We start from the raw sequence: 25,580 nt of genomic DNA, 5'->3' as shown, positions 1-25,580 counted from the left end.
TATGGTTAGAATGCTAATTCTGCTGACTGCCAGTAATTCGATTCTCACTGGTTCAAGGTTGACTCAGCCTTCCATCCTTCCAAGGTCAGTAAAATGAGGACCCAGATTATTGGGGGCAATATGCTGACTTTGTAAGCCACTTAGAGAGGGCTGTAAAGCACTGTGAAGCATTATATAGCTCTAAGTCCTATTGCTATTATTGGAATTGGAGTTCAAAATATGTGCCCAAGCACTAGATTGCTATGTCTGGTTTAAAACATGGTTTGCCCTTGGGCTGTTAATGAACAGTCATTGGAAACTAATCAGAGTGTTCTAGGTTCAGACTTCAGACTGGCTTAATGTCCTGTCTTTATGGCCACACAGGATGAGAAAGGAGTAGTCCTGAGACTGGGTTCTGTTTGTTCTACTGATGGTAAACCATAGCTTAGTATTATGCTAGTATAGATCTTTCATTGTGATAATGAATTCTATATTAGATTCCATTGCATGAAATTAAAAGCCCTTCTGTTTCACTTGCCTTCTAACATAAGACTCATCTACGAGACAAAATTTCAACCCTTCAAGGTAGACCAGACTAGGAAATCAGACTGAATACTAGTTTCATGATAAGGTTATAACAACAGTCTTGCAAGCCCAAATGCACTTTCCCCTCCTTCCCTTTGGTGAAAAACAGGAAGGTCTTGTCTGGGATGCTTACCTGGGTTCATATCTGTCCCAGATTTCTTTTATTTCACTGTGGTCTTGATTGCAGTTCTTCCTACCCTTCATCAAGGTTATTCCTTCTGCCCTTTACACAAATGTGTCAATTCACCCAGTTGCACAAATAAGCACATAAATGATATAATAAATATGAGAACACAGTGATTAAACCCCAAGCCTATCTTAATATTTTTAACAAAATGATAGAATTTCAATTTCCTCTTTGGTACAGAATCTACTAGAGAATCTCTGAATGAAGATCTCCAATGAAGAACATACTTCTTCATATGACAGTCTCTTCCGCTGGCTGACAGTTCACATAGCTCTTAAAAGTTAAAGTTCCTCTTAAAGTCTAGCTTCAGATCCTTGTAAATTGATTCTAGCTCTATTCTCTCAAGCAATAGAGAATGTCCTCTCCTCCTCCTGTATGAAAGCTCTTCAGATATTTGAAGATTGCTATAATCTGTCACTCAGTCGTTTTATTTTTGGGCTGAACATACTCAGATCCTTTCCATTCCTGACAATCATTCCTGATCAGACTTGATTTTAGACACTTCACCATCTTGGTAGTCCATCTTTGAAATGTCTCCAATATGTCACTATCTCTTTGAAAGTGATGTGCCCAAAACCAGACACAGTTCTACAGAAGAATCTCATCTAAGCAGAGTACAGTGGGAAAAAATTACTTCCCATGTTCTACAGGAAATCCTCAATTTACAACAATTTGGTGACCATTTAAGTTTCAATCATACTGAAAAAAGTGACTTATGACCATTTTTCACACTTACGACCACTGCAGCATCCCCATGGTTATGTGATGAAAATTCAGACACTTGACAACTGACTCATATTTATGATGGGTGCACTGTTCCTGGGTCACTTGATTCTCTTTTACGACTTTCTGACAAGCAAAATCAATGGGAAAACCAGATTCACATAACAACCCTGTTACTAACCTAATAACTGCAATGATTCACTTCACAACTGTGGCAAGAAATGCCATAAAAGGAGGCAAAACTCACTTAGCCATTGTCTCGCTTAGCAACAGAAATTTTGGGTTTCATTGTGGTTGTAAGTCAAGGACTATCTGTATTCTCTGTGCTCCTATTAATGGACTCCAAGTTAGCATTTGCCTTTTTAACATTACGTTGCTGAATACAGAATAACAGAGTTGCGAGGGACCTTGGAGGTCTTCTAGTCCAACCCCCTGCCTAGGCAGGAAACCCTACACCACTTCAGGCAAATGGTTATCAATATCTTCTTAAAAACTTCCAGTGTTGGAGCATTCACAACTTCTGGAGGCAAGTTGTTCCACTGATTACTGTAATTGTTAACTGTCAGGAAATTTCTCCTTAGTTCTAAGCTTCTCTCCTTGATTTCCACGCATTGCTTCTTGTCCTGACTTCAGGTGCTTTGGAGAATAGCTTGACTCCCTCTTCTTTGTGGCAGCTCCTGAGATATTGGAACACTGCTATCATGTCACCCCGGTCCTTCTTTTCATTACACTAGACATACCCAATTCCTGCAACATGCTGTCTCATGTTGAACTTATAACTGATAAGGACTATTTCACATATACTACTGCAAAGCCTGGTTTCCCCCATTCCCACAGTACTTTGCCTAGATGAGATCTTTGTGTAGAATTGTATTTACTTCTGGGCACTTTTATTTTCTTTTCTTTTCTTTTCTTTTCTTTTCTTTTATTTTCTTTTCTTTTCTTTTCTTTTCTTTTCTTTTCTTTTATTATTTTATTTTATTTTATTTTATTTTATTTTATTTTATTTTATTTTATTTTATTTTATTTTATTTTATTTTATTTTATTATTTTATTTTATTTTATTTTATTTTATTTTATTTTATTTTATTTTATTTTATTTCTATACTGCCCTACTCCTGAAGGACTCAGGGCGGTGCACAGCCAAACAATAAAACACATACATACAAAATTTAAAAGTAGAATAAAATCAAATTAAATAATTTTGGCCCCGACAAATTTAAAACCCCAAACTTTTAAAACCAACTTTAAAACATCACTTTCAAAGGGACAGTGACATACTGGATAAATTTTGAAGGTCTATCAAGATGGTGAAGTGTCTAAAATCAAGTATGTTCAGGAATGATTGTAGGGAATGGAGAGGATCTGGGTATGTTCAGCCTACAAATAAGATGACTAAGAGACATTATTGCAACTTTCAAATATCTGAAGAGCTTTCATACAGAAGAAGGAGCAAACTTTGTCTATTGCTTGAGAGAATAGGGCTAGAGCCAATTTACAAGGATGACTTGCATAATTTTTAACAGATCAGATAAATTAGATAAATTTATGAATTCATAAATTCAAAGCTTAAATTAAAAACTTGGTTCGTTTAATGCCAGTTGTGGGGAAAACATCAGTATGCCTTGGGGTTCAGAGGTAATTGGTGCTGGTTAAAATGTGCCCTGGCCTGACTTTTCTTACATTGATAATCATCTGTTCAAATATCTGATAATGAATGATATAATTATCCCCACTTTCCTGATTTCCTGAAATGTTTCTACACATTTTGCTTCATCCCAGGTGACTGACAGCAATTGCAGGCTGTGAAAGAAACTTTTTATAGGTCTCTGAAGGCCACTATTGCCAGCTGATCAGCTAGCAAAGAGCAATTGGAAAGTGGTTTTGGAATGCATTTCCCCCAAGAGAATGTTGTGCCCTTACAGTATATACTTAAACATTCCACATTTTACTTCACAAGCCTGTCCTGTCCCTCCCCAAAAGACCATCCTTACCTGTATATTATTTTTAATTATATATGTACAAAACATTAGCATAAGGAGCCCCTTTAGCGCCAACTGGAGAGGAGTTTTTAAAATATTATCTAGGAAATTAATGTTCTTTTCATGAAATATTTAGGAGACGCTTCACCAAGCCGTTACCCTCCTCGTTGTTTGGAAATTTGGGATATTGCATTCAAAACATTCAAAACAGCTAGATTCTCTGCCAATTTTGTTAAGACTGGTTTAGGTTTTTCCTCTTCTATTATATAGCGTCCCTGTGCTTTTCTTCGCTTCTTTAATTTTATTTACCACAGATAATTGATCTTGGGTTATTAAAAAGTTCCATCTCAAAAGGAAATTGATTTCCTGTGCAGTTTCCCTTTGCTTTGAGGTTGGAGCTTGGATCTAAGCTGATGCAGAGTCCCGCTCTTCTTCCTAAATTTCTTACCTTTAGCGCTATGGGGTAAATTGGGTGGCCAAGGGCTTTTCAATACTAACATCTACTCTACAGATGGACTTGGTAATATGCCTCTTGCTTTGTGTGCGCGTGTTTGTGTGTGTTGCTGTCCAGAAAAAAAATTGCATTTTTTTCTAACTCTTTGTTCGATGGATCGATAGATGAATGAGAGAATAGGAAACGACTAGGTTAATCCTTACCACTATTGCCCTTAACTACACATTTCACATTCTTTGTCTGTCCTTAATATGCAACAAATATTCTCTTACATTTACTGTTGATGCTAATTGTACAGTTACTTCCAAAGGTGCTTTTTCAAGAGGCAAATGGACTTTCTAGTCTTTCTCTGAAGATGTTTCACTTCTCATCCAAGAAGCTTCTTCAGCTCTGAATAGCTGAAGAAGCTTCTTGGATGAGAAGTGAAATGTCTTCAGAGAAAAACCAGAAAGTCCAGTTGCCTTTTGAAAAAAAGCACCTTTGGGACAACCATGACCTGGATGACTGAGAATCTTCATAGACGTTTACAGTTACTTGTGCCCTGGCCTAAAATTATATCGTATCTGAAACAATTTGTTTCAATTTGTTTGCTCAGAATTGTGGTGATGTCTGTGTGTCTATTTCTCGATCAAGTTGTAATCATTCCTGACACTTGGAAAAAGTAAAATGCAAGTACAAGTAGCCCTCGACTAACAACAGTTTGTTTAGTGACCCTTCGAAGTTACAAGAGCACCGAAAAAGTGAGTCATGATGGTTTTTCACTCTTACGACCATTGCAGGATTCCCATGGTCACATGATCAAATATTTGGATGCTTGGCAACTAGTTCATATTTACAATGTCTCGGTCACAGTGTCTCGGGATCACGTGATCGCCTTTTGCAACCTTCTTACAAACACAGTCAACGGGGAAGCCAGATTCACTTAACAACCATGCTACTAACTTAACAACAGGAGCAATTCACTTAACAACTGAGGCAAAGAAAGGTCATCGAATGGAGCAAAACTCACTTAACAAATGTCCCAATGTTAGCAATAGAAATTCTGGGCTCAATTGTGGTCGTAAGTCGGGGACTACCTGTATAGAACTAGCCACAGATTCCAGATGTGACTATACTGCAGTCAAGGAATGTTCAGACCAGTTGCAAACATGATCTCATGAAATTCATGAGATTTCCTCAATACAAATACAGTAGATTAGTACTAAAAATTAAAATTACTCAACCTTTCAACCAAATTCCTAAGCTGCTTTCAGTTTTTAGAAAAACCTCAGGTCATGTGTTACCATTCATCCACGTAAACTCGTTCCAAAGCTTCATATAAATCCCTATAGAAGAAACTCAGCCAACCTGCTGCTACATTTTCAGTCAGTGCCAGCAAAGCAGGTCTGCTGAAGATCCAGAAAACTGCCACCACTAGCACAAAGTCCCCAGACATCATTATTAATTAGGAAAGCTTTTCCTTGGAGTTTTTCCATGCTGGGAGGAAGAGATAGCGAAGCCAGATGGAAAGTGGGGACATTTAAAAGTTATATTGATATTGAAACAACCCACATGGTTGTATCAGTTGGCAAGCTAATAACTGTGGGTTGAATTAAGCTCTGATGTAGTTTTATTAAAAAAGTGTATTACTGCAGGCATTAGTGTATCCAGCTAGATGAAGTGCTTTGAATACTTCAAAATACTATTTAAAAAATTAAGTACAATTCTTTCCATAATCATCATTTCTACTGTCATCAGTGTTTGCTAAGATTTAATATTTTTAATGATTCCCTTTTTTGCTGAGGCTTAAGTGAAAAGAATGGACACTTGCAAATTGCTATGAGCATGGGAAATCTTCTTGGCTTTTCTATTATGTTCAGAGACCACTTGGAAAACAAGGAAGAAAAATTGGCATTCATGAGTAAAATTATGGTTTTCTTCAGAATTTTTGAAGAGGGCAATTTTTATATTCAGATTTCTTTCAGTTGGAAGAGTGATTGGTGAATTTGCAACTAGCTGCATTGGTTTGGGTATCAGGGTAAATAAGGATGAGAAAGGATGATAAAAAAGGAGGAAAGAGCCAGATGGTGTAGTGGTTAAGGCAGGAGTAGGCAATTGTGGCTCTTTTACAACCTGTGGACTTCAACTCCCAGAATTCCTGAGACAGCTTGGAGTTGAAGTCCACAGGTTGTAAAAGAGCCACAATTGCCCACCCCTGGGTTAAGGCATCATATGAGAAACTTGGAGACTGAGTTCTAGTCCTGCCCTTAAGCGTAAGGCCAACTGAATGACCTTGAGCCAATCACTCTCTCAGCTCTAGAAAGGAGGCAACAGCAAACCACTTCCAAAATCTTACCCCAAAAATTGCAATGACTTGTCCAGCAGGTCACCAGAAGTCAAAAGCATCTATCTATCTATGGATGAGAAAAGTGGCATCACACGAATAGGTCAGGGAGTTTTAGGGCTTGTAGTTCCTACAGACTTAGTGAATACTAGATGGGAGAAATCAGCTTTAAGATAATAAAGACATGAACTTGAATTAAAGGAGATTCTGGCAGAGTTTGCACATTTAAATATGAGGAGCTTAAATCACTTCAACTTATTTTAATCATTCACTTTGACACAGTGAGGTCCCCCCCCCCAAAATACTCCAAAGCAGTATGGTGAGAGATTAGAGCTGTCACTAGAGACTGATAGAAAATTAAAGGTCCCTGGGATGAAGTGCAGGTGAGAACTGATTACACTAAGAGTTTTTGGGGCAGAAACGTTTTTCAGGTGAAATGGCCAAGGTTAAGTCACCTTGTTATAACTGCTTTGCAGCATCAAAAATGAATGAGAGTTAGGCAGCAGACAATTGAGATTTAGATCAGGTGAATTTTATTGCTGCCCCATTTGCATGTCATTGTTGAAAGCCCAGTGATGCTATTTCAGCTATTTCATTGTCACTGATATTTTTTCTTTTTTCTTTAGCTTGTGGAAGGAACAAGGCAAAGAACAATTCTGAAGCCCATCCAAGTAGGAACTGCTGCAAAGGATGACCAAAATGCAGAGGAAACAAATAGCAATGACCCCCATATTTTCTCACTTGAATGATGTGATCACAAAGCCCTTGGGAAAAGAACATAAATATTTAATTACCATAGAAAGACCCCATTCTCCCATTAATGTAGACAAGAGTTTCTGTATACATTGGCATGAATAGTTTTGTGCATAACATAATATGCATAACAATCCAGAGGGCATTAGTCATTCTTCTGATTGACTCTACCTATCTCATCTTAGGTCATTGTAGGAACTCAAAAATGATTTATAAAGGAAAGTGGAATCCTGATGCTTATTTAGAAGCCATCCAGGAAGGTAACATTAAAAAAGTTTGCCTAGATTAACTCGAATATGAAATAAAGGTTAGTATATATTGGTTGAAACTCCTTACAAAGTATTTAAGAAGTCCCTCTAATCTAGCTCTACATCTCTTTTATGTTTTCCTCTGCCATTTTCAATATCACTACTCGTCTTTAAAAAAAAATAATAATCTGCCCATGTGTCAGAATACACTTCTAGTATTATCAGACTAAGAAATCTCAAAATTTATTACAAACCCTGGCTCTTCAAAACATGTGCCTCATTAAAATATGCAAATCGACTGGTCTAGGCACATGTCTAATGGAAACTATTGGCTTTTAGCAGAAAGCAGTATCTTGTCTTGAAACCAGAGTTCCAGGCTTATATATAGCTAAATCAATATTTTAAATGTCAACAGCATATAAGAGCTTTATGGAAGGAAAGAGTGCTCTGTGGTCACATGCTTCAAATATGCAAGGACTTTCTTTAGTGGTGTCTTTTACAAAGGCTCTGCATTTGGTCCTCATTAGCGTACATCTGGATTTTTTCTCCACTGAGTTTAATGATTATCCATCTCCCCAACCCCAGAGTGCCCAAATACACACACACCCAACTGTCTGAAAGCAGGGACATATGATGCATATTGACAACTTTCATTAATCTGGTTTGGCTCTGTCTCTCCTCATTAGCAGAACATTAAATGAAGCGGGAACCTAAATGGATGGCAAGAATTACATTATTTGATTCAAGGGTTCTTTGCTCCTTTAATCTACTCAATCTTGAAAGGTATCTTGGGAACAGAAGTCTTATTATGATGCACTGAATTAGTGTTATTAACAGAATTACACACTGAATCTTACCTGCAGGATATTGGCTCACACAATGAGCAGAGACTTGTAATATTGAATTTTGTCCCATGTAAAAATAGTATTGGGGACCAAGGAGACTGCTTTTTACCAGGTTGGGGCATTGGTTCGCCAAACAATATTGTTTACTGGGAGTGTATCTTTCAAGTTTTTTGATAAGGAAGTGGTTTCAGTATTATCTGGAGATGGCAAGGACTTAATTTGGCCCTTCCGAATTTAAAGAATATGCCCAACTACTGAATTATACTTTTTCCATAATGATAGATGTGTCAGCCAGGAAAAAAAATTGAAATAAAAACAACCTATAAAGGCAATATCTTCATTGTACTAACCAAAATGTAATATTAACTGCAAGCTTTCAAGTTTCTTAAAATTTCTAATGAAGTGAAATAGTTAAAAAGCCGAAAAATGAACATGAGATTTGGAGCTAATGTATATTATTCGGCCTCTTATATGAAATAAGAGCCAACATCTTCAGAGAGCTATATCTTTACAGAAACCCTTGCTATAATTCAGAAACATTTTGCACCGTGCTATATTGGACAACGTCCAAATTGCATTCCTTGAGGCTGATAAAGATTTTTAAGAAACATGAAAACTTGCAGAGATGATAAAATATTGGTTGAGCAAATAAAGATATTGCCCTTGTGGGGTTTTGAGCAGGTCCTGCTTAAATTGCTTTTCATTGTGATTAATTTCTGTTTGCATGAAGATTTTTGAATGGAGAAACATTCAATAGTGTGATTCAAGAATAACTCTTAAAGTTCTAGATTTTGTGCTAAATATAGATCAACTCCAATTCTAGCATGAACATGACACTAACTGAAACCTCTGGTTTTAATGTAGAAACAAATGATTGCAAACCATATGCAGAAATCTAATTGGAAATGTTAAAAAGAATAAATTGGGGTTAACTAGAAAGTGAGATTTAAAATGTCTTTCTAGTTGAGAGACCATGTAAAATGCAAGATTAAAGCATATCTTTCCATTAGTGGTACCTCAGTTGATGGAGCAAGAACTTCATTCAAATTTAGAAAAGCTGCAGTTCAAAGGAGCTACAAAGTATCGTTAGTAGAATAAAAGTGATGAACAGATGCATTTGGCAGGCTAGGCAGAAACAACCAGATCTGGCATCAAGTTTTCACAAGCATTATTAAAGATCTCCACTCCACAATGACAGACAAAATACAAAGCACTTGAATTTTCTCAACTGGCACAAAGCCGGACACAGTGCTTAAAATATCAATACACCAAGTTAAAAATAACCTATCTCCTGTTTTCTTTCGCCATCTGGCTTGCTAAAAGACAACAGAATGCACAATTTATTCAAAGGACTTCTGTGACATGTTCACTAGCCCCAGGACAAAATGAGCTCTTCAGTCTTCTGGGGCCAGATAATTTACAGACAGCAGTCCTTGTAGTATTTACTGATCAATCTGGCAAATGCAATTTATCCTATTCCTCATTTAGCTGTTTTAGAAAAGCTCAGTTGCTATGCAGATATCTAGCAGATAGCTAACCTTACTTTAGGGACCCAAAGGTGCTTTTTCAAGAGGCAACTGGACTTTCTGGTTTTTCTTTGAAGATGTTTCACTTCTCATCCAAGAAGCATCTTCAGCTTTAGGGAGGTATCATTTTGGGAATTATTAGTTTGCCCGGTGGGTGAAATGGTATCTCCCAAACTACCGTCCTTTTCGTCTATATCTGGAACATTGGGTGACTCACAAACTTTCTACAGTCAGACCTAAATCTCATCAACAATCTCTGTGGATTCCCTCCTTCCTTCTTTTCTTTGCAGATTTGGACAAGCCCGTCCTTACTGTCCATCAAACTATCAGTGATGTCCGTGGGAGTTTTTATCATGAGAAGACAGTCTTCCTTCGATGCACAGTCAGCTCTAATCCACCTGCTCGCTTCATCTGGAGAAGGGGTGCCGAGACTCTTTCCCATAGTCAGGATAATGGAGTGGATATCTATGAACCATTGTACACAGAGGTGAGATAGGTGTTCTCTCTCCACATACCTTTTGGACATTCAGGGGAACTTGGATTTTCTTGTGGTAATATATAGGTTTCAAGAATAGTAGTCACTGAGTCTTATCTCCATGAATTTATCTAATCCGATTTTTAAAAAACTTCCAGGTTCAATAGTTTAACTGCACATAGCGTGAAGAGATACAATCTTTTATCTTGAATCTCCTACCATTCAGCTTTATTGGATGATCCCAAGTTATAATATGAGAGAGGAGGGTAAACTAATGTATATTAACTTCCTTTACATCATGCCCAATTTTATCAACTTAATCATATCTCTACCTTTTTTTCTGTTTAAAAACTAATGCAAGAGTTATTTTTTTCATAGAGGGTTGTTTCTGCAACCTTGACCATTTTAATTATTCTCTCCCCCACCCCACTTTCTGCAGCTTTACATGTAGAATTTCCACTATGAGTGCACCTTACATTCTTAGAAGGCTTCTGATTTCTGGTGAACCCCAACAAAGAATTTTTTTTTAATGCTATACAGTAGCACTGCTCTTTCTTTGATTGATTTACAAGGGTATCAAGCTAAGATCCCTATAGTGCAGTACTTCAGATGACATAACTATTTATGTGATGCTGTGTGGATGGATTATTTCAGGGTTTGTTTACATAGATCTGTGTATGCTTGGTACAGGCGTGTAACTGAACTAAATCCTAAAAGTGAATTAAGAGATGCTAAGATTGGAGGAAGAACTACAACAGTATAACATTATAAAGAGAAGGAGCAATGAGGTCAAGAAAGGTATTAACTCAGCAAAGTTAACAGATGTGATAAATGGGAGAGATAGAAAGGAATGAAAGAATATGGGCAGATTTGGCAAACCCTGCATATAAATTCAAAATTCACATCCCAGCATTCTAGATACAGCTCTGCTGCCAAACTGAAAGAAATCAATTTCAAAGACTCTCTATCTGTCTTTCTGTCTGTCTATCCATGTAGAAAAGTTTGCTTTGTTACTTTATATTATTTATGTCCATTTAAGGGATGAAAGCTTGTACCTAAAAAAAAATAATTAAGAGACTTCTTGTGGTAAGAAACAGCTTGAGAGTACTAAGGAAAAACTCCACATTCGTCTTTTGCAACCATAGCTGTTCAGACTACATGATTAATCTATGAAATCTTGTAGCAGCAAGTATATCCTCCCCTCTCCTACCATCCAGTGGATTGTCTATGCTTCTTTAATGCTCTGCCTCTGTTTTTTGAAATTGATGACTGGCTTTTCTTGAGATTGTTCAAATACCTAGTGATGAAGTGCTATTCAGAAACAATCTCCACAACGAATGTGTGTTTTTCTTTATTTTTCTCCTTCATAAATTCTCAAAACTTTCCATGTGCTGACTTTCTTGAATCACATGCTAACATTTTTCTTCTTTGAAGTTTTAGAAAATTGAGACTATAACACCAATAAAGGAGAATATCTGTAGCTCATGTTTGAAATGTGGGGTCCTTGGTACTCTCTGAGCTTGTTTTCTTGCAATCGTTTCATTACCCTTAGCTAAGTAACATCATCGGTGGTATATTCCTCAAAGCAATTTGGAAAATTAGCCCCCACCCGCCCTCCAACCCTACTTCATAGGCAGACTCATAGTTAATTTTGCTGTCCTTGTGAAAGGAAAGAAAGGGAAGATGATGTTGAATTAGTTGTATTCGGCACATCTGTCTACTAACCTCAGGCTGAGCTCTGTTTGGTTTCTATCTGCATCTGAGTTTTGCAACATGTCCTAGGCTGTCTCTCACTCAAGTCATAACCAAAGCTACCCTTCTGCATGCAGGGAATCGTGCTATGAGATGAAATCCAGTGTCTTGGGTTATTGGGTTTGAAAAGAGAAGGTCCAAGACTTTTGTATTTCCAGAACAATATACTAAAAGGGAAGTTATGTGTCACGCCTCGTGGAAGGGAGATGTTTCTTAGATGAAAGTAAAGTAAAGCCTGAGGACAGAGGGAGATATATGACACGTGGTGGTGCAGTGGTTAGAATCAGGGGTGAAATCCAGCAGGTTCTGACAGGTTCTGGAGAACCGGTAGTGGAAATTTTGAGCAGTTCGGAGAACCGGTAGCAGAAATTTTGAGTAGTTCAGAGAATCAGCAAATACCACCTCTGGCTGGCCCCAGAGTGGGGTGGGAATGGAGATTTTGCAATATCCTTCCCCCAGGAGTGGGAAGGGAATGGGGATTTTGCAGTATTCTTCCCCTGGAGTGGGGTGGGAAGGGAGATTTTGCAGTATCCTTCCCCTGCCATGCCTACCAAACCACACCCACCAAGCCACACCACACCCACCAAGCCATGTCCACAGAACCGGTAATAAAAAAAATTTGGATTTCACCACTGGTTAGAATGCAGTACTGCAGGCTACTTCTGCTGCCTGCCGGCTGCCTCCCTGCAGTTCATTTCTCACCGGCTCAAGGTTGACTCAGCCTTCCATCCTTCCGAGGTTGGTAAAATGTGGACCCAGATTGTTGGGAACAATATGCTGACTCTGGTAAACCACTTAGATAGGGTTATAAAGCAGTCCTCTAGTCTAAGTGCTATTGCTATTGCTATTCCTGTCCCAGTTCTTAGGTGGAAAGGAACGGGCATAGCAATTTTCCTGTTCATTTTCACTTTTGTTTTTATGAAATCTGAAGCTTTAATTGATTTATACCAATAGATGTAAATAAAAGTAGTCCTCAAGTTATAACCATTCATTTAGTGAACATTCAAAATTTCAATGGCACTGAAAAAATGTGATTTATGACATGACCTTGCACTTATGACTGTCACAGTATCCCCATGGTCATGTGATTAAAATTTGGGTGCTTGGCAACTAGCATGTATTTATGAAATTGCAGCATCTCAGGGTCACGTGAACCCTATCTGTGTCCTTCCTAGCCAGTTTCCAACAATCAATAAGGAAGCCAGATTAAGACCACATGATTCACTTAACAACTGCAGTGATTCGGTTTACAACCATAGCAAAAAGTCATAAGATTGGGCAAAACCTATCAAGAGCCTTGATAGTACAGTGGTTTAGTGCACCCTGTCATTAACACAGCTGCCTGCAATTTCTGCTGGTAGGTGAAATGAGGACCCAGTTTGTGGGGGCAATAAGCTGACTTTGTATAAAATATACAAAAGTACGAAGGCTATTGCTTAACACATTGTAAGCCGCCCTGAGTCTCCGGAGAAGGGCGGCATATAAATCAAATTAAAAAAAACAAACCACGTTTAGCCACCTCCTTGCTTAACAAGGGAAATTCTGGTCCCAATTGTGGTCATAAATCAAGGTCTAGATGTATACTATAGACGTGTAGCTGCTCTGTAGGAAAACTCTACGGTTAGTAAGATATTTGAGCCATAGATTGCATTCTGTTGTCCCTTCTCAATAACAAAAGTTGTTTAACTTTTCTGCCTATTTCAGTGGTTTCTACTAATGGTCAGAGAGGGAACTGTGATTCTTGGCAGGATTAACCATAAAGCAAAATATTAATATTTTGAGATGCCAGAGCTGTTAATGATTGTTTTGGTGAGCATCTTGAATAAAAATAGTCACTGATGTAGAGGGAATATGTGATACATCTTTCGTTGATTGTAATAATTGGCACTGGACTAAAAATAAATACTTGAAGTTTTTCCATAGTGATGGCCCTGTTGCATGGGGGTCTATCACAATTCCAACTCACCACAGCCAATTTGCCCTGGCCATCTCATCACAGGACAATTTGCTGCAGGACAAGACTTACACTAATATCAAAGAAATGGTGGAATACAATAATTAAAGAAAGGATGCAAACGGAGGGACAGAATGAAATGTGAATGGCAGAAATTAAAATAATTTTTATTTTAATTAATTAAACAGAATTGTTAAATTGTCCAGCAGTGAGTTTTCCTGTGGCAAGTTGGCCATGGTGAGTTGGCCATGGCATGTTGGCCACAGCATGTGGCAAGTTGTCCCATTCCCATTGCATGGATCCTACTCATTATGGGAGCTGTTGCTTTACATTAGTCTAGAAATCCCAGTCCCTTTGTCTTCTCTTGGTTGTAACATTGTAGTTGGCATAATTGTCTACCTTGCAGTTTTACCTACCTGTTTTTCTGCCTTGCATCTGCTTCCTGCTTGAATTATTTTGTTGTCCTTAAGGATTTCATTGATTAGTTGCTGGAAGGAAGGATTTTTTTTTCTTATTTATTAAACACCCACTCTACCATTCCTCTAGACAGCATATGCTTCTTTCACTTCTATCCTCAGGACAATCCCATGAGACAGTTCACCTGAGATATCCTGACTAAATCTGCCCCTTCCCAGTACAGCATTCTAACCATCATATCACACTACCTCTTAAAAAGACCTTTCTGGGAGGGAGATATATTTTCTCATTGGAAAAAGCTTAATAACTGGGACGCTGCCAAAAATTGCAGCTCCACGAATAGTTTGCCTGACGCTAGTTGCAGAATGAGTTGGAGTGGATTTGTTGTTGTTATTTTCTAGCCTACAGTCGTAATCATTTTATATGCCAGTGATAGGCTAACACCTATTACATTCCTTTGACAAGCCAAAACTGGGCAGCTGAGAGAGGAAGCAGATCTGAGATAACAGCTTCTTGTCTTTGATATATTATGGTATTGCTAAAAAGAGAGAGAACAGTTTATTTGGATGCATGATGTTTCTCTCATCTGAGTGCTTTCTGTTTTCTCAGAATTGTGGCTTAGCTACATTAGTCTTTAGAAGAAGCTTCTAAAGCTTCTTTAGAAGCTTAAGTTGATTATATTAACAGATAAATTGTAAACTTAATAGTTTAAGCTTTGTACAATGATTTCCAGACCTGGTGGTTACACATTTACCCCATGTTTATTGATCAATAACTTAGATGTATGTAAGCCATACATAAATCAATATTTGACAGGGAGGTTCTAAATGTTATTATCAGAACAGAATAGCAATCAGAATAACAGAATAACAGAGTTGGAAGTGACCTTGGAGGTCTTGTAGTCCAACCCACTGCTCATACAGGAAACCCTATACCATTTCAGACAAATAGTTGTCCAATCTTTTCTTAAAAACCTCCACCCATAAATTCTGGAGGCAAATTTTCACAGTAGTATTATGGTCTTGTTGGTGTTTATCTTGATCCAAGGCTACATTTTCCCTTCTATCTTTGTGTGAATTTTGCCTTCTGAACCACACAATCGACTCAAGTGAATACAGGTGGCTTTGCATGAGATCAGTCTAATGGAAGGCATTCCCTAAAACAGATTTACTTTAAACAAAAAGGCAAATAAAACCAAATATTATCCAAGATTTTATTAGCAAACCATTGAATAAAAATAACAAGATATCTAATTGCCATGCCCAACTTTGGGTTAAGTTTAATATCAGGTATAGCAATTAAACTCTTCGTCCACATTCGTTTTTATAGTAATTTTATTTAAAAACTTACAATTAAAAATATAATACAAACTAAAAAATAAAAAGTGCAGAAAAATAGAAAAGAAATGAAAATAAGAATATAGTGGGAGAAAAAAAGAAATATATAAAATAATGACTTCCCCTTTTATCACAAATATAAATAATTTTAGTAATTTTTAATCTTAATATGTAACAAATGATCTCTTCTTTCCATATTCCGTCTATTATCTTTAAGCAATCCTTTAAAGCCTTGTCATTTCAAACCTGATATCAGCAAAAGCCCATTGAGGGTTACCAGAGATAACAATATATCTATTTTAACCTTGATCAAACAAACCAATTTTATATTCTTTCCATTTACCTCTAGCCATTTTGATCCTTAGTCCATTTAAATAATAGCCTAAAACTTGATTTCTTTTTATTTTGTTCTTTCTCCCCTCTCCCAAAATACTTCTTTAACAAATCTCTTTTGTAAATCCAATATGAGTATGCCCTTGTGACTCAACACAGGTAGAAACTATTGAACATGTTCTTCTGTACTGCCAGATTTATACAGAACCTTGAAATGCTCTAGTTAGTCTACTACTGACTAGCAAAACAGTCAGTACCAACACTATAAGCAATTTCTACTTTTGACATCAACCCTGAAATAACACACAAGGTCCCCATGTTTTATGTGCTGGCCTGCAGGATCAGGCAAAGAATAATTAAAAACAATGGAACCTGCCTGAGTATAGACTGTCAGAAATGACTCAGGCTCAGCAGTAACCATTAACTTTGGGATGAACATTCTACATCAACTATTGTACTATATTTTTCTCAGGTTTGACAGTGGTCTGTAAATGAAGTTTATAATTTTTAAATCTCATTTGGATAATTGTACTATTTATGAAGATGTATGTGTATTTGTGTGAGTGTGTATGTGTTTGAGGGAGAGAGAGAGAGAGAGAAGGAGAGAATATTGCATGTACATGCATACAAGTATAGCATTTGTATTTTATACAACTATTCCAAATTTATATTATCCAGATTGCTAATTTTAATTTCTTCTTGCTGTAAATATGTTGCCTGAGCAAGCCTTTTAGGCGAAAGCATTCTTGATATTTAATTCCAAAAATCCTACATCAAATTTATCTGGACTATTTGTAATTATCCTAAACCATCCTTTTGCTTACTTCAGAATAAGTCTTTAAACTTACATTTAAAACTTATTTTGCTAAGGATTGAAGGAAACTCACCCAATATTATAAAACTTGTGAATCCAAAGGTTCCTAATAGCTGAAAAATAGTTATCAAACAGTTTCCAAAAATGATTAGAAAATGAAACATGCAAAAGTATCTTTTCAAAGGTCCCTAGCTTGAGTAAGATGGCTATTCCCTCAACAGGGGAACCTATCAGAGATTGCTAACTTGCAATTTCTGTGTGAGGAGCAACTGTCTGTGGCACTTATGGCCAATCTTAAGTGCTCTTCTTGTACAGAGAGATATTATCAAAGAGTTGATCTAGTGGCTGGCTCTTCATTCCACCACAGTCATTGGTTCTGCTTTTCGCAGAGCTGTCTTCAGTCTGCTATTTCTTCCCTGAAAATCTCTTCCTCTTTATTCTTAGACACAAGAAGGTTAGATAAACATATTTACTGTCAAAAATTAGAAAATTATAAACACCAAGTTCTCCAAGAGAAATTCTATCTTAAATCATCAAATTCTGTTTTCTATACTGTATATTCGCTCTAAGATTAATTTTGGGGCCTCTTCTTGCTTTTTTTTTTTGGTAAACAAGTGAGTTCAGCTGGGTTTTTTTTCCCCCTGGCCTTGCAGCTTTCTGCAACCAATCTGTCCACAAATAGCTTCATCTGAGATGAATGAGATAAATAGAATAGATGAATGAGAGAATCAAGTTCTACTTCACCCTTGTACCAAGAATTACGGCTTCAAAAAGTTTTTATCAATCGGCCAAAAAAAGTGGGGGGGAGAGAAGAGGGGAAAAAACTGTACTTCATTTTGGGTCACATTTTTTTCAAGGAAGAGGCATGTATTAATAATTTGGAAATCAAAAGGGAAAGGTGTATAAGATGGTAACGTTCAGATTACTAAGGGAGGGCTGCGCTGGTTTAATATAAGGGTATTCTGGCAAAATCAGAAGGCAGAACATAGACTGTGTTAGTGAACTATGTTACAAATCAAAAGGGATTTCACAAAAGCTCAAGGCAAAAGAGAATACAATTTGGGGGATTGGGGGGGGGGAAGAAAATGTCAGACTCTCCTGACCAGGACCTAACAGTAAATCACAGACCTTTATACAGTTGAATTAATTTCCTAGACTTGGATTTGGCAAAAGTCTCTCAGAAACACTTTAGCTAAATACTGGTAAGAATCTTTACTGCAAGTAAGAATAAAACCCAACAGAACAGTTTAATGCCCAATGGCAATGTGAGGGTGTAAGTACCTTTTATATACATGATGGTTCAGATCCATACCTCTTTCTTCCTGCCCTTCCTGAAATTTAATAAACCCTTTGCATGGGACTTGGAAGGGACGCGGTGGCTCAGTGGCTAAGGCACTGAGCTTGTCGATCGAAAGGTTGGCAGTTTGAATCCCTAGTGCCGCGTAACAGGGTGAGCTCCTGTTACTTGTCCCAGCTTCTGCCAACCTAGCAGTTCGAAAGCACATAAAAAAAGCCTTGGTGGTGCAGCAGACTAAAGTACTGTTAAGTAACACCAGCTGCCTGCAATTACTGCAAGTTCAAATCTCACCAGGCTCAAGGTTGACTCAGCCTTCCATCCTTTCGAGGTAGGTAAAATGAGGACCCAGTTTGTAAAATAATGCAATTAGAAAAAATGTGTGCCTTTGGCATTTAGTCATGCCGGCCACATGACCACGAAGATGTCTATGGACAGCGCTGGCTCTTCAGCTTTGAAATGGAGATGAGCACTGCTCCCTAGAGTCGGGAACGACTAGCACATATGTGCAAGAGGAACCTTTACCTTAATGGGACTTGGTGGCCCGGAAGCTGAGCAATTGTTCAGGATTTACATAAATTACATAATGCTTTGCATAACTTCCAAATCTGGCCTGAGAACATCAGTCTCTTGATTTACAGTAGTTCTCACAGAAATTATGTCAATGGATCTTAAAAATTAACTTTTATTCTTTTGATTTCAAGGAAGACCTCAAAGTTTGGAATGCATATTTCTCTAAAAGGAATTAGCAGGGCAGTTTTGGTTTTATCATCAATTTGAAAGCATACCACCACCACCCCACCACCACCACCAAAAGACAAAAATGTTTGGGACCAGAACAAAAATATAAGAGTTTTCTTTGAAAACATGATGATTGCTATTGGCCCATCAATTTGATTTCTCAAGCCAGGAAGTTATTACAACAAAATATTGTTTTTAGGAAGCCTAAGGATAATGGGAAAGAATCAGGAGTCTGGTATCAGTTTTTCTAACACATTTTATTAAAAGGTATAAGTTTTCATAAACTTCATCAAATGTTATAGAGTGGCTAAAAAATATAGGATTTCAACTGGAGTAAGGGAGGAGGGAAAGGGGCGGCAAGACAGGTTGCCTCTGCAAATGTAGATTTATGTGCGACAGATATTATAAATTAACAATTATGATGTGTTCAAGAGCCATTGTGTTAGTCAAGACCTTCTCAGATTGCCTGAAACCTTTTAATATATATGAAGTCTGCAATCTCTCGCTCAAGGGTGTTGTGGAAGTCCAATTTTTCCAAAATAGACATTTGAGCTCTGCCATAGAGTGTGTCCTGGCAGGTTGAAATGCTGTTATTACTTTGTCCTTGTTTTGAGTTTCGATGTCAAACTTGTGTTCATTAATTTGTTTTGTGTAAAGTTTGTCCATGGAATCCAGAGGGACATTGCTGACAGGTTATGGCATATATCACATTAGAGGAAGAGCATGTGAAGATGCCTTTAATCTGGTGTGTGCACTTGTTGGGACTTAAAATCGTACTGTTGGTGTGGGGGAAAAGTAGATATATGGGTTGGTGGCAGGGCCTGGTTCCTACAGAAGCATCATTGTTGCTTGTGAGAATTCACTTCAGATTGAGTAGTTGTCTGTATGAAAGTATGGACCTCTCACCTGGTGCCTAGGAAAGCACAGTATCATTGTCCAGTTTGGTTGTAGTTTATAAATCATGTGTTTGAGTAATTTGAGTTATGGGTTGTAGGTGACAACCCACTTGTTATGTTTCTATAGCTAGTTTTATAGTAGGTCCTCCCTGGATATTGATCTGACTCTATTGACTTGTCTATTGATCTTTGTGGGTGGTAATGCAGTCCCCTAAATGGTTTAATTCCATCAATTGAGCAACCCTATCAAGTGAGCCAAAACAAATGTAGTTGTAGTGTAGAGCTTGGCTATAAATGATAGACTTGGTGTGCATGGTGATCTGCAAGTTTCCTATATATAGATAGTCCTCGACTTATGACTGTAATTGAGCCTGCAATTACAGTTGTAATTCATTGTGGTTGTAAATTGAGGCATCATACAACCAGATCCAATTTTTGATAGTGGTAGTCAAGCAAATCAGTTTTCTTCAAAGTGTGTTTTTTGCTAAAAAAAAAATAGAAATAGATGCCAGAAACCAGAAAAAAAAAATCACAAATTGTGGCCACAATACTCTGGGACACTGTTGTCAAGGTAAGCCGGTTGCCAAGGTCCCCAAAATGGAATCATGTGACTGTAGAGGGGCAGCTGTCATAACTTCAAACAATAGGTCATAAATTTCTTTGGGGGGGTTGTTGTTGTAGGATTACCTGTAATGTCTTTATATATGTGCTGTTTTATGATGTCATCAAGGAAGTGGACATATTCCCTAGAGCTCTAATCTGAGGTTGATGATGGGGTGGAAGTTATTGGATCTATGGAAATGAATATGTCATCCAATTCCATCATGACTTTGATATTCATTTCCATAGATCCAGAGGATGAAAATGCAATCAATGATCATATTCATTCCTACTCCCAGTAATACTACCTTCCGATATTTTGCTCCCATAGATTAGTATGATTCCCCTATAATGAGAACAATGGAGTAATTCTAGCCAACAACATAGTGATTTGTTTTTCACCTCCACCAAGACCTAGAGTTTTCAAGGATAGTGACCTTCACTGTTCATTCAAATAGTTACCTTTGTATTACTGTATTGCAAAAGTACTTCGAAACAAGATATTGTTGCCCCAAAACTTACACCACCAGCAGTTTTCTCAGATATTGAATTGTAACTAAGCTGAAAAGGAGCCGACTGGTTAGAGAGATGTGTCAGGCAACGCTTGTTGCTAGAAGCCTTAGCAATGCTTAATGCTTAATTCCTATTATTCTTGCTTCCATTATAGCAGGATTAGTTGCACATGCTGAGAATCCTGAGACCATCTCATAGGCAGCAATCCATGCTAGAGGCAACTTACATATTCACAAAGTGATTGCAATGGGGGCACGGCCAATTACAAATTGGTTACATTGATCGAAAAATAAGTTTTTATGGGTCTGTCCTCTAGCAGTCCCCTTTAGCATTGCCTCTTTTTTTCTCCAACTTCCTAATAAAGCCATTCCTCATATTTATTTTCTAAGAATATCTGTTGGAGGCCGAGAAACATTGTTGTAAATAAAGGTGATATTGGATGCCACTGCTGTGCTTTGCATGTTGGTAATTTTCATTTTTTTAAAAGTTAAGGAACTGTGGTGGCACAGTAGTTAGAATGCAGTATTACAGCTAATTCTGCCCATAGCCAGGAGTTCGATCCTGACAAGGCTCAAAGTTGACTCAGTCTTCCATCCTTCCGAGGTTGGTAAAATGAGGGTTGGGGGCAAATATGCTGACTCTGTAAATCATCCAGAGAATTCTGTAAAGAACTATCGGACGGTATATAAGTATAAGGGCTATTGCTATTAAATGGGGCAGGATAGACACCAAGAAGGATATTCTGACTCTGTTGGTGCCTACAGACCCCGCCTCTTTCTTACTCTTGCTCTAAACTACATTTTATTCCATTCTCTCCCCACCCCCCACCCCCACCCCAAATGGTATCAGTAAACTGAGGCAAGTAAACCTGATACAATTACTTGAAAGGAATTTGGCAGCACTGGAACTGTATGTGAGATTCACAGTTCACTTCACAGGCTAGTGGACACAAATAGTTCACTTGACTTCTCTCATCTGTTTCTTTTCAAACACTCTAGGGAGAAACAAAAGTTCTGAAGCTGAAAAATCTACGACCCCACGACTATGCCAGTTATACATGCCAGGTATCTGTCAGAAATGTTTGTGGCATCCCTGATAAGACAGTCACCTTCGAGCTGACCAACACAACTGGTAAGTCACAGAAACCCAAAAATAATGGGATTTTGGAAATATCTCTCACTCCCCTCCATTGAGATCAACAGGGGAAGAAGCCCTTTTAGGGTTTTCTTTTTTCAAGAGATTAATGAAGGCAAAAGAAATGGAGGAAAGTTTGATCAGGAGGACCTCAGATTCCTTAGGGCTCTTTCTAAGTATGGACATGATTTGAAGGAAGGGGGAGGGGTATTATGATAAACCACCACTGTTCCCTCTAATTCCTCTTGCTGAAGACTGTAGGAGTCCACATTTGTGGAGGAGGAGGGGGTTTGCTGAATTTTAATGATGCAAAGTCAGTGGTGGGATTCAATTTTTTTTACTACCGGTTCTGTGGGCGTGGCTTGGTGGGCGAGGCATGGCTTGGTAGGTGTGGTAGGGGAAGGATACTGTAAAATCCCCATTCCCATCCCACTCCAGGGGAAGGTTATTGCAAAATCCCCATTTCCTCCCTATCAGCTGGGTCTCGGGAGGCAGAGAATGGATGAGGGCGGGGCCAGTCAGAGGTGGTATTTGCCGGTTCTCCGAACTACTCAAAATTTCCGCTACTGGTTCTCCAGAACTGATCAGAACCCGCTGAATACCACCTCTGCAATGTGATAATGTTGTGGAGGGTTTCGGTATTAAGTACTTGCTTCTTAATTTTGTTTGTTTCTCGGCTGCCTGCATTTTTAACTTGAATGTTTGTTATTGTTTTTATTTTGTTGGAATTCTATTCGCTACCAGTAGTTGAGATGGATCCATATGAAATGGATAAATAAATGTTTGGGGTCCCTGTGTGGTCCACAAGCTGTTAATTGTCCACCTTTCCCCTTTAAAAACTATACATGGATGTCTGATTCTAAGTTAACTTCTAATATTTCCCTATATTTGCACTTATGAAAACATTTTCTTTTTTAAAAACTGAAGTTTTGAGGATAAAATCTTATAATCGGAGAAGCTCTAGTTTTAGATCGAATAATAGCCGTCTCTGTTTCGGATCTGGAACATTTTGTGTTCTGAGTTGCTTCCTCATTATTCTGTGATGTTTTAAAAATTAACCCCCAAAATGCTTTTAGACTTCATTTTCAAGTGTACTTTCTCTTGAGATACCATTCAATTTATCTCTTCAAAATGTTTGTTTTAAATATGTTTTGATACATTTTTTTGAAGTTCATCAGTGTGACCCTCAACAGAGGACATTTCTAGCTTTGTAGTCTGCAGTCTTTGAAGCCAGTGTGTTGAGAAGATAATAGGGTAGCTAGTGCTATCTCAGGGGTAGACATTCTTTTGTTTGGCAGCAGACAGGAAAGGCTGTCTTGCTTGATGTAAACAAGATGTTCCAGATGTTGAACTACAACTCCCAGCAATTCTGGCCAATGTTGTCATCGTATTGGATGTTGAGAGCTGCAGTTCAGCAACAATCGAAAAACAAAAGATGCCCCATCTCTTATCTGAGCATTCTTCTAACAACAAAGTTGTTCATAGTAAGGCTCACTGAATTAACTTCATTTAAGACCCAACCTTTGACCTATGCTGAATTTCCACTCTCTTTGAATACATTTTGAAATATAGTATGCAATGTGAAGATTGAGACCAAGGGCCTTTTACATGCAGAGCATGTGTTCTTTCAGTGACATATGACTTTGGGGGATTAAGTGGTTCGCACCAGGTTTTAGGATTGTTAGCAGTGGTTCTTAGGAACAATCCTGGATAAGAAATTGAACTTGAGTTAACAAGGCCCAATAGAAGACCAATGAGAGATAGCAGGACCAATGCTAGTGTATTGAAAAATAAAGGAGAATATTTGTAGCTTGGGGTTGAAATGAAGGGTTTTTAGTGCTCTATGAGCTTCGTTGTTTTCTTGCAGATGTTTCATTATCCAAACTAGCTAACATCATTAGTACTAGTAAGGAGTAGGATTTGCTCTGTTTATATTTTAGTGGCTGGCCCTGTAAGGATTATGTTAGTTGTTTGGGTGGGTTGTTTACTGTTGGCTTGTTTGGCAGTTCCTTGATTGGGGTTTTCTTTATTTGATTGTTGGTCTGATATTAATCTTGGAGTTAATTTATGCTCCTCTGAATGCTGATTACTAGTGGTGAAGTGTTTTGGTTTTTTTGTTCCTTTTTGGCTTGTTGATTGTCTCTTTTGCATAGTATATAGACATTGTTTATATGTGTCTATTAATGGCTATTTTGTCAGAATGCCGGGCTTCTAGAAATTCCCTAGTAGTTTTGGACTTGACTTGGTCTAGGATGGTTACAGTTTCTCAACTGAAACTATAGTTAAGTCTGTCCATATGTTGTGAAATTAAAGAGTTTTCACCATGTCTTTCTTTTCTTTTTTTAAAATTTGATTTATATGCCGCCCTTCTCCGGAGACTCAGGGCGGCTTACAATGCGTTAAGCAATAGCCTTCATCCTTTTGTATATTTATACAAAGTCAGCTTATTGCCCCCACAAACTGGGTCCTCATTTCACCTACCTTAGAAAGGATGGAAGGCTGAGTCAACCTTGAGCCTGGTGAGATTCGAATTTACAGTAATTGCAGACAGCTGGTGTTAATCTCAATGCTATCAGTCTGCTGAGCCACCAGGCCTGCAGACTGCCAATCTTCTGCCTATTTATCCTATGTAGTGGCTGTTGCAGTCATTGCATTGTATGTTGTAGTTGATTCCTGTTTTTTTTTTCTTCTGGGGCTGTTGGGTGTTTGGTTGATTTAGGATGATTGGTTTACCTTCGCCTTAATTGACTTGTGTGCTAAGCTGATTCCATGTGCTTGTAGTAGTCTGTGGGTGGTTTCTGAGAATTCTTGATGTATGGTAGTGTTATTCTTTTTGGATCTTGTGTTGGTTGGGCTGTATTGGGTTGAGTGGTCAGTCAGTTTTTGATAAAGTTGCATGGATATTCATTTTGTTGGAATTTGTTGTATAGATATTCTGTTTCCTTTTTCTGTTGTTCAGGGTTGCTGCAGTGAATTTGTGCTCATCTAAGTAAAGTTTTTATGCAGCTTCTTGTGGAAAGTTGGGTTGTTGCTCTGGAAGTGGAGCACTTGGTTGGTGTGGGTAGCTTTCCTGTATATTTGTTTTTCTAATTTGCCATTTTGGTCTCTGCTGATCAGAATGTCCAGAAAGGGTAATGTGTTGTTGTTGTGTTGTTGTTGTTGTTTTCTTCTTTGGTAAACTGGATTCATTTGAAGATGTTGTTAATAGTTCTGTGGGTGTTCTCTAATTGGTCTTTTCTATTATGGTGAAGGTGTCATCTACATATCTGATCCATATTTTGGGTTGTATTTGTGGAAGCAGTATGGCTTCTAGATTTTGCATAACGACCTCCGCTATAAGTCCTGAAAGAGGTGGTTCTATAGGTGTCCCTTTAATTTGTTGGTAAGTTTGCCCATTGGAGGTATGGCAAAGGTTGATGAGCTCCATAATCCTGGCTGTTTCAATCTTCATGTATTTGGTTAATTTAAGAGTAGCCCTTAGCTATTCTTTGGCTAATTCTATTCAAGATATGAATAGAAGCGTTGGTTCCACTGAATACTCCAGAAGGTCACATTGACTATGTTTGCTGTTGAATTTTCTTAGGGGCTTTTAATAAATAGGAAACAGGTTAAGAATGTCAGTGGAAAATCAGATAAATCCTTCATTTCTTCCCCACAGCAATAACCCTGTAAGATAATTCAGGCTGAGAGAGTGACTAGTCCAAAATCAATAAAT

The 25,580-nt window shown here is 37.9% G+C and overlaps 1 protein-coding gene across 2 annotated transcripts in view; it reads left to right on the top strand.

The window, feature by feature from the left end:
- The window catches only part of MDGA1 (MAM domain containing glycosylphosphatidylinositol anchor 1), a 312,822-nt gene that overhangs the window by 118,229 nt on the left and 169,013 nt on the right, over window positions 1-25,580 (top strand). For both annotated transcript variants that reach the window (XM_034428035.3, XM_034428036.3), the window contains exons 4-5: window positions 9,896-10,092; window positions 21,730-21,862. In XM_034428035.3, coding sequence (XP_034283926.1) covers window positions 9,896-10,092; window positions 21,730-21,862 — 330 coding nt within the window. The remainder of the gene's footprint in view (window positions 1-9,895; window positions 10,093-21,729; window positions 21,863-25,580) is intronic.

This window comes from Pantherophis guttatus, chromosome 1, assembly GCF_059756535.1.
Source record: "Pantherophis guttatus breed Tessera chromosome 1, ASM5975653v1, whole genome shotgun sequence".
Taxonomy (NCBI): Eukaryota; Metazoa; Chordata; class Lepidosauria; order Squamata; family Colubridae; genus Pantherophis; species Pantherophis guttatus.
Note: the sequence above shows the minus strand (reverse complement) of the source record. Positions and strands in the feature narration are given on the sequence as shown.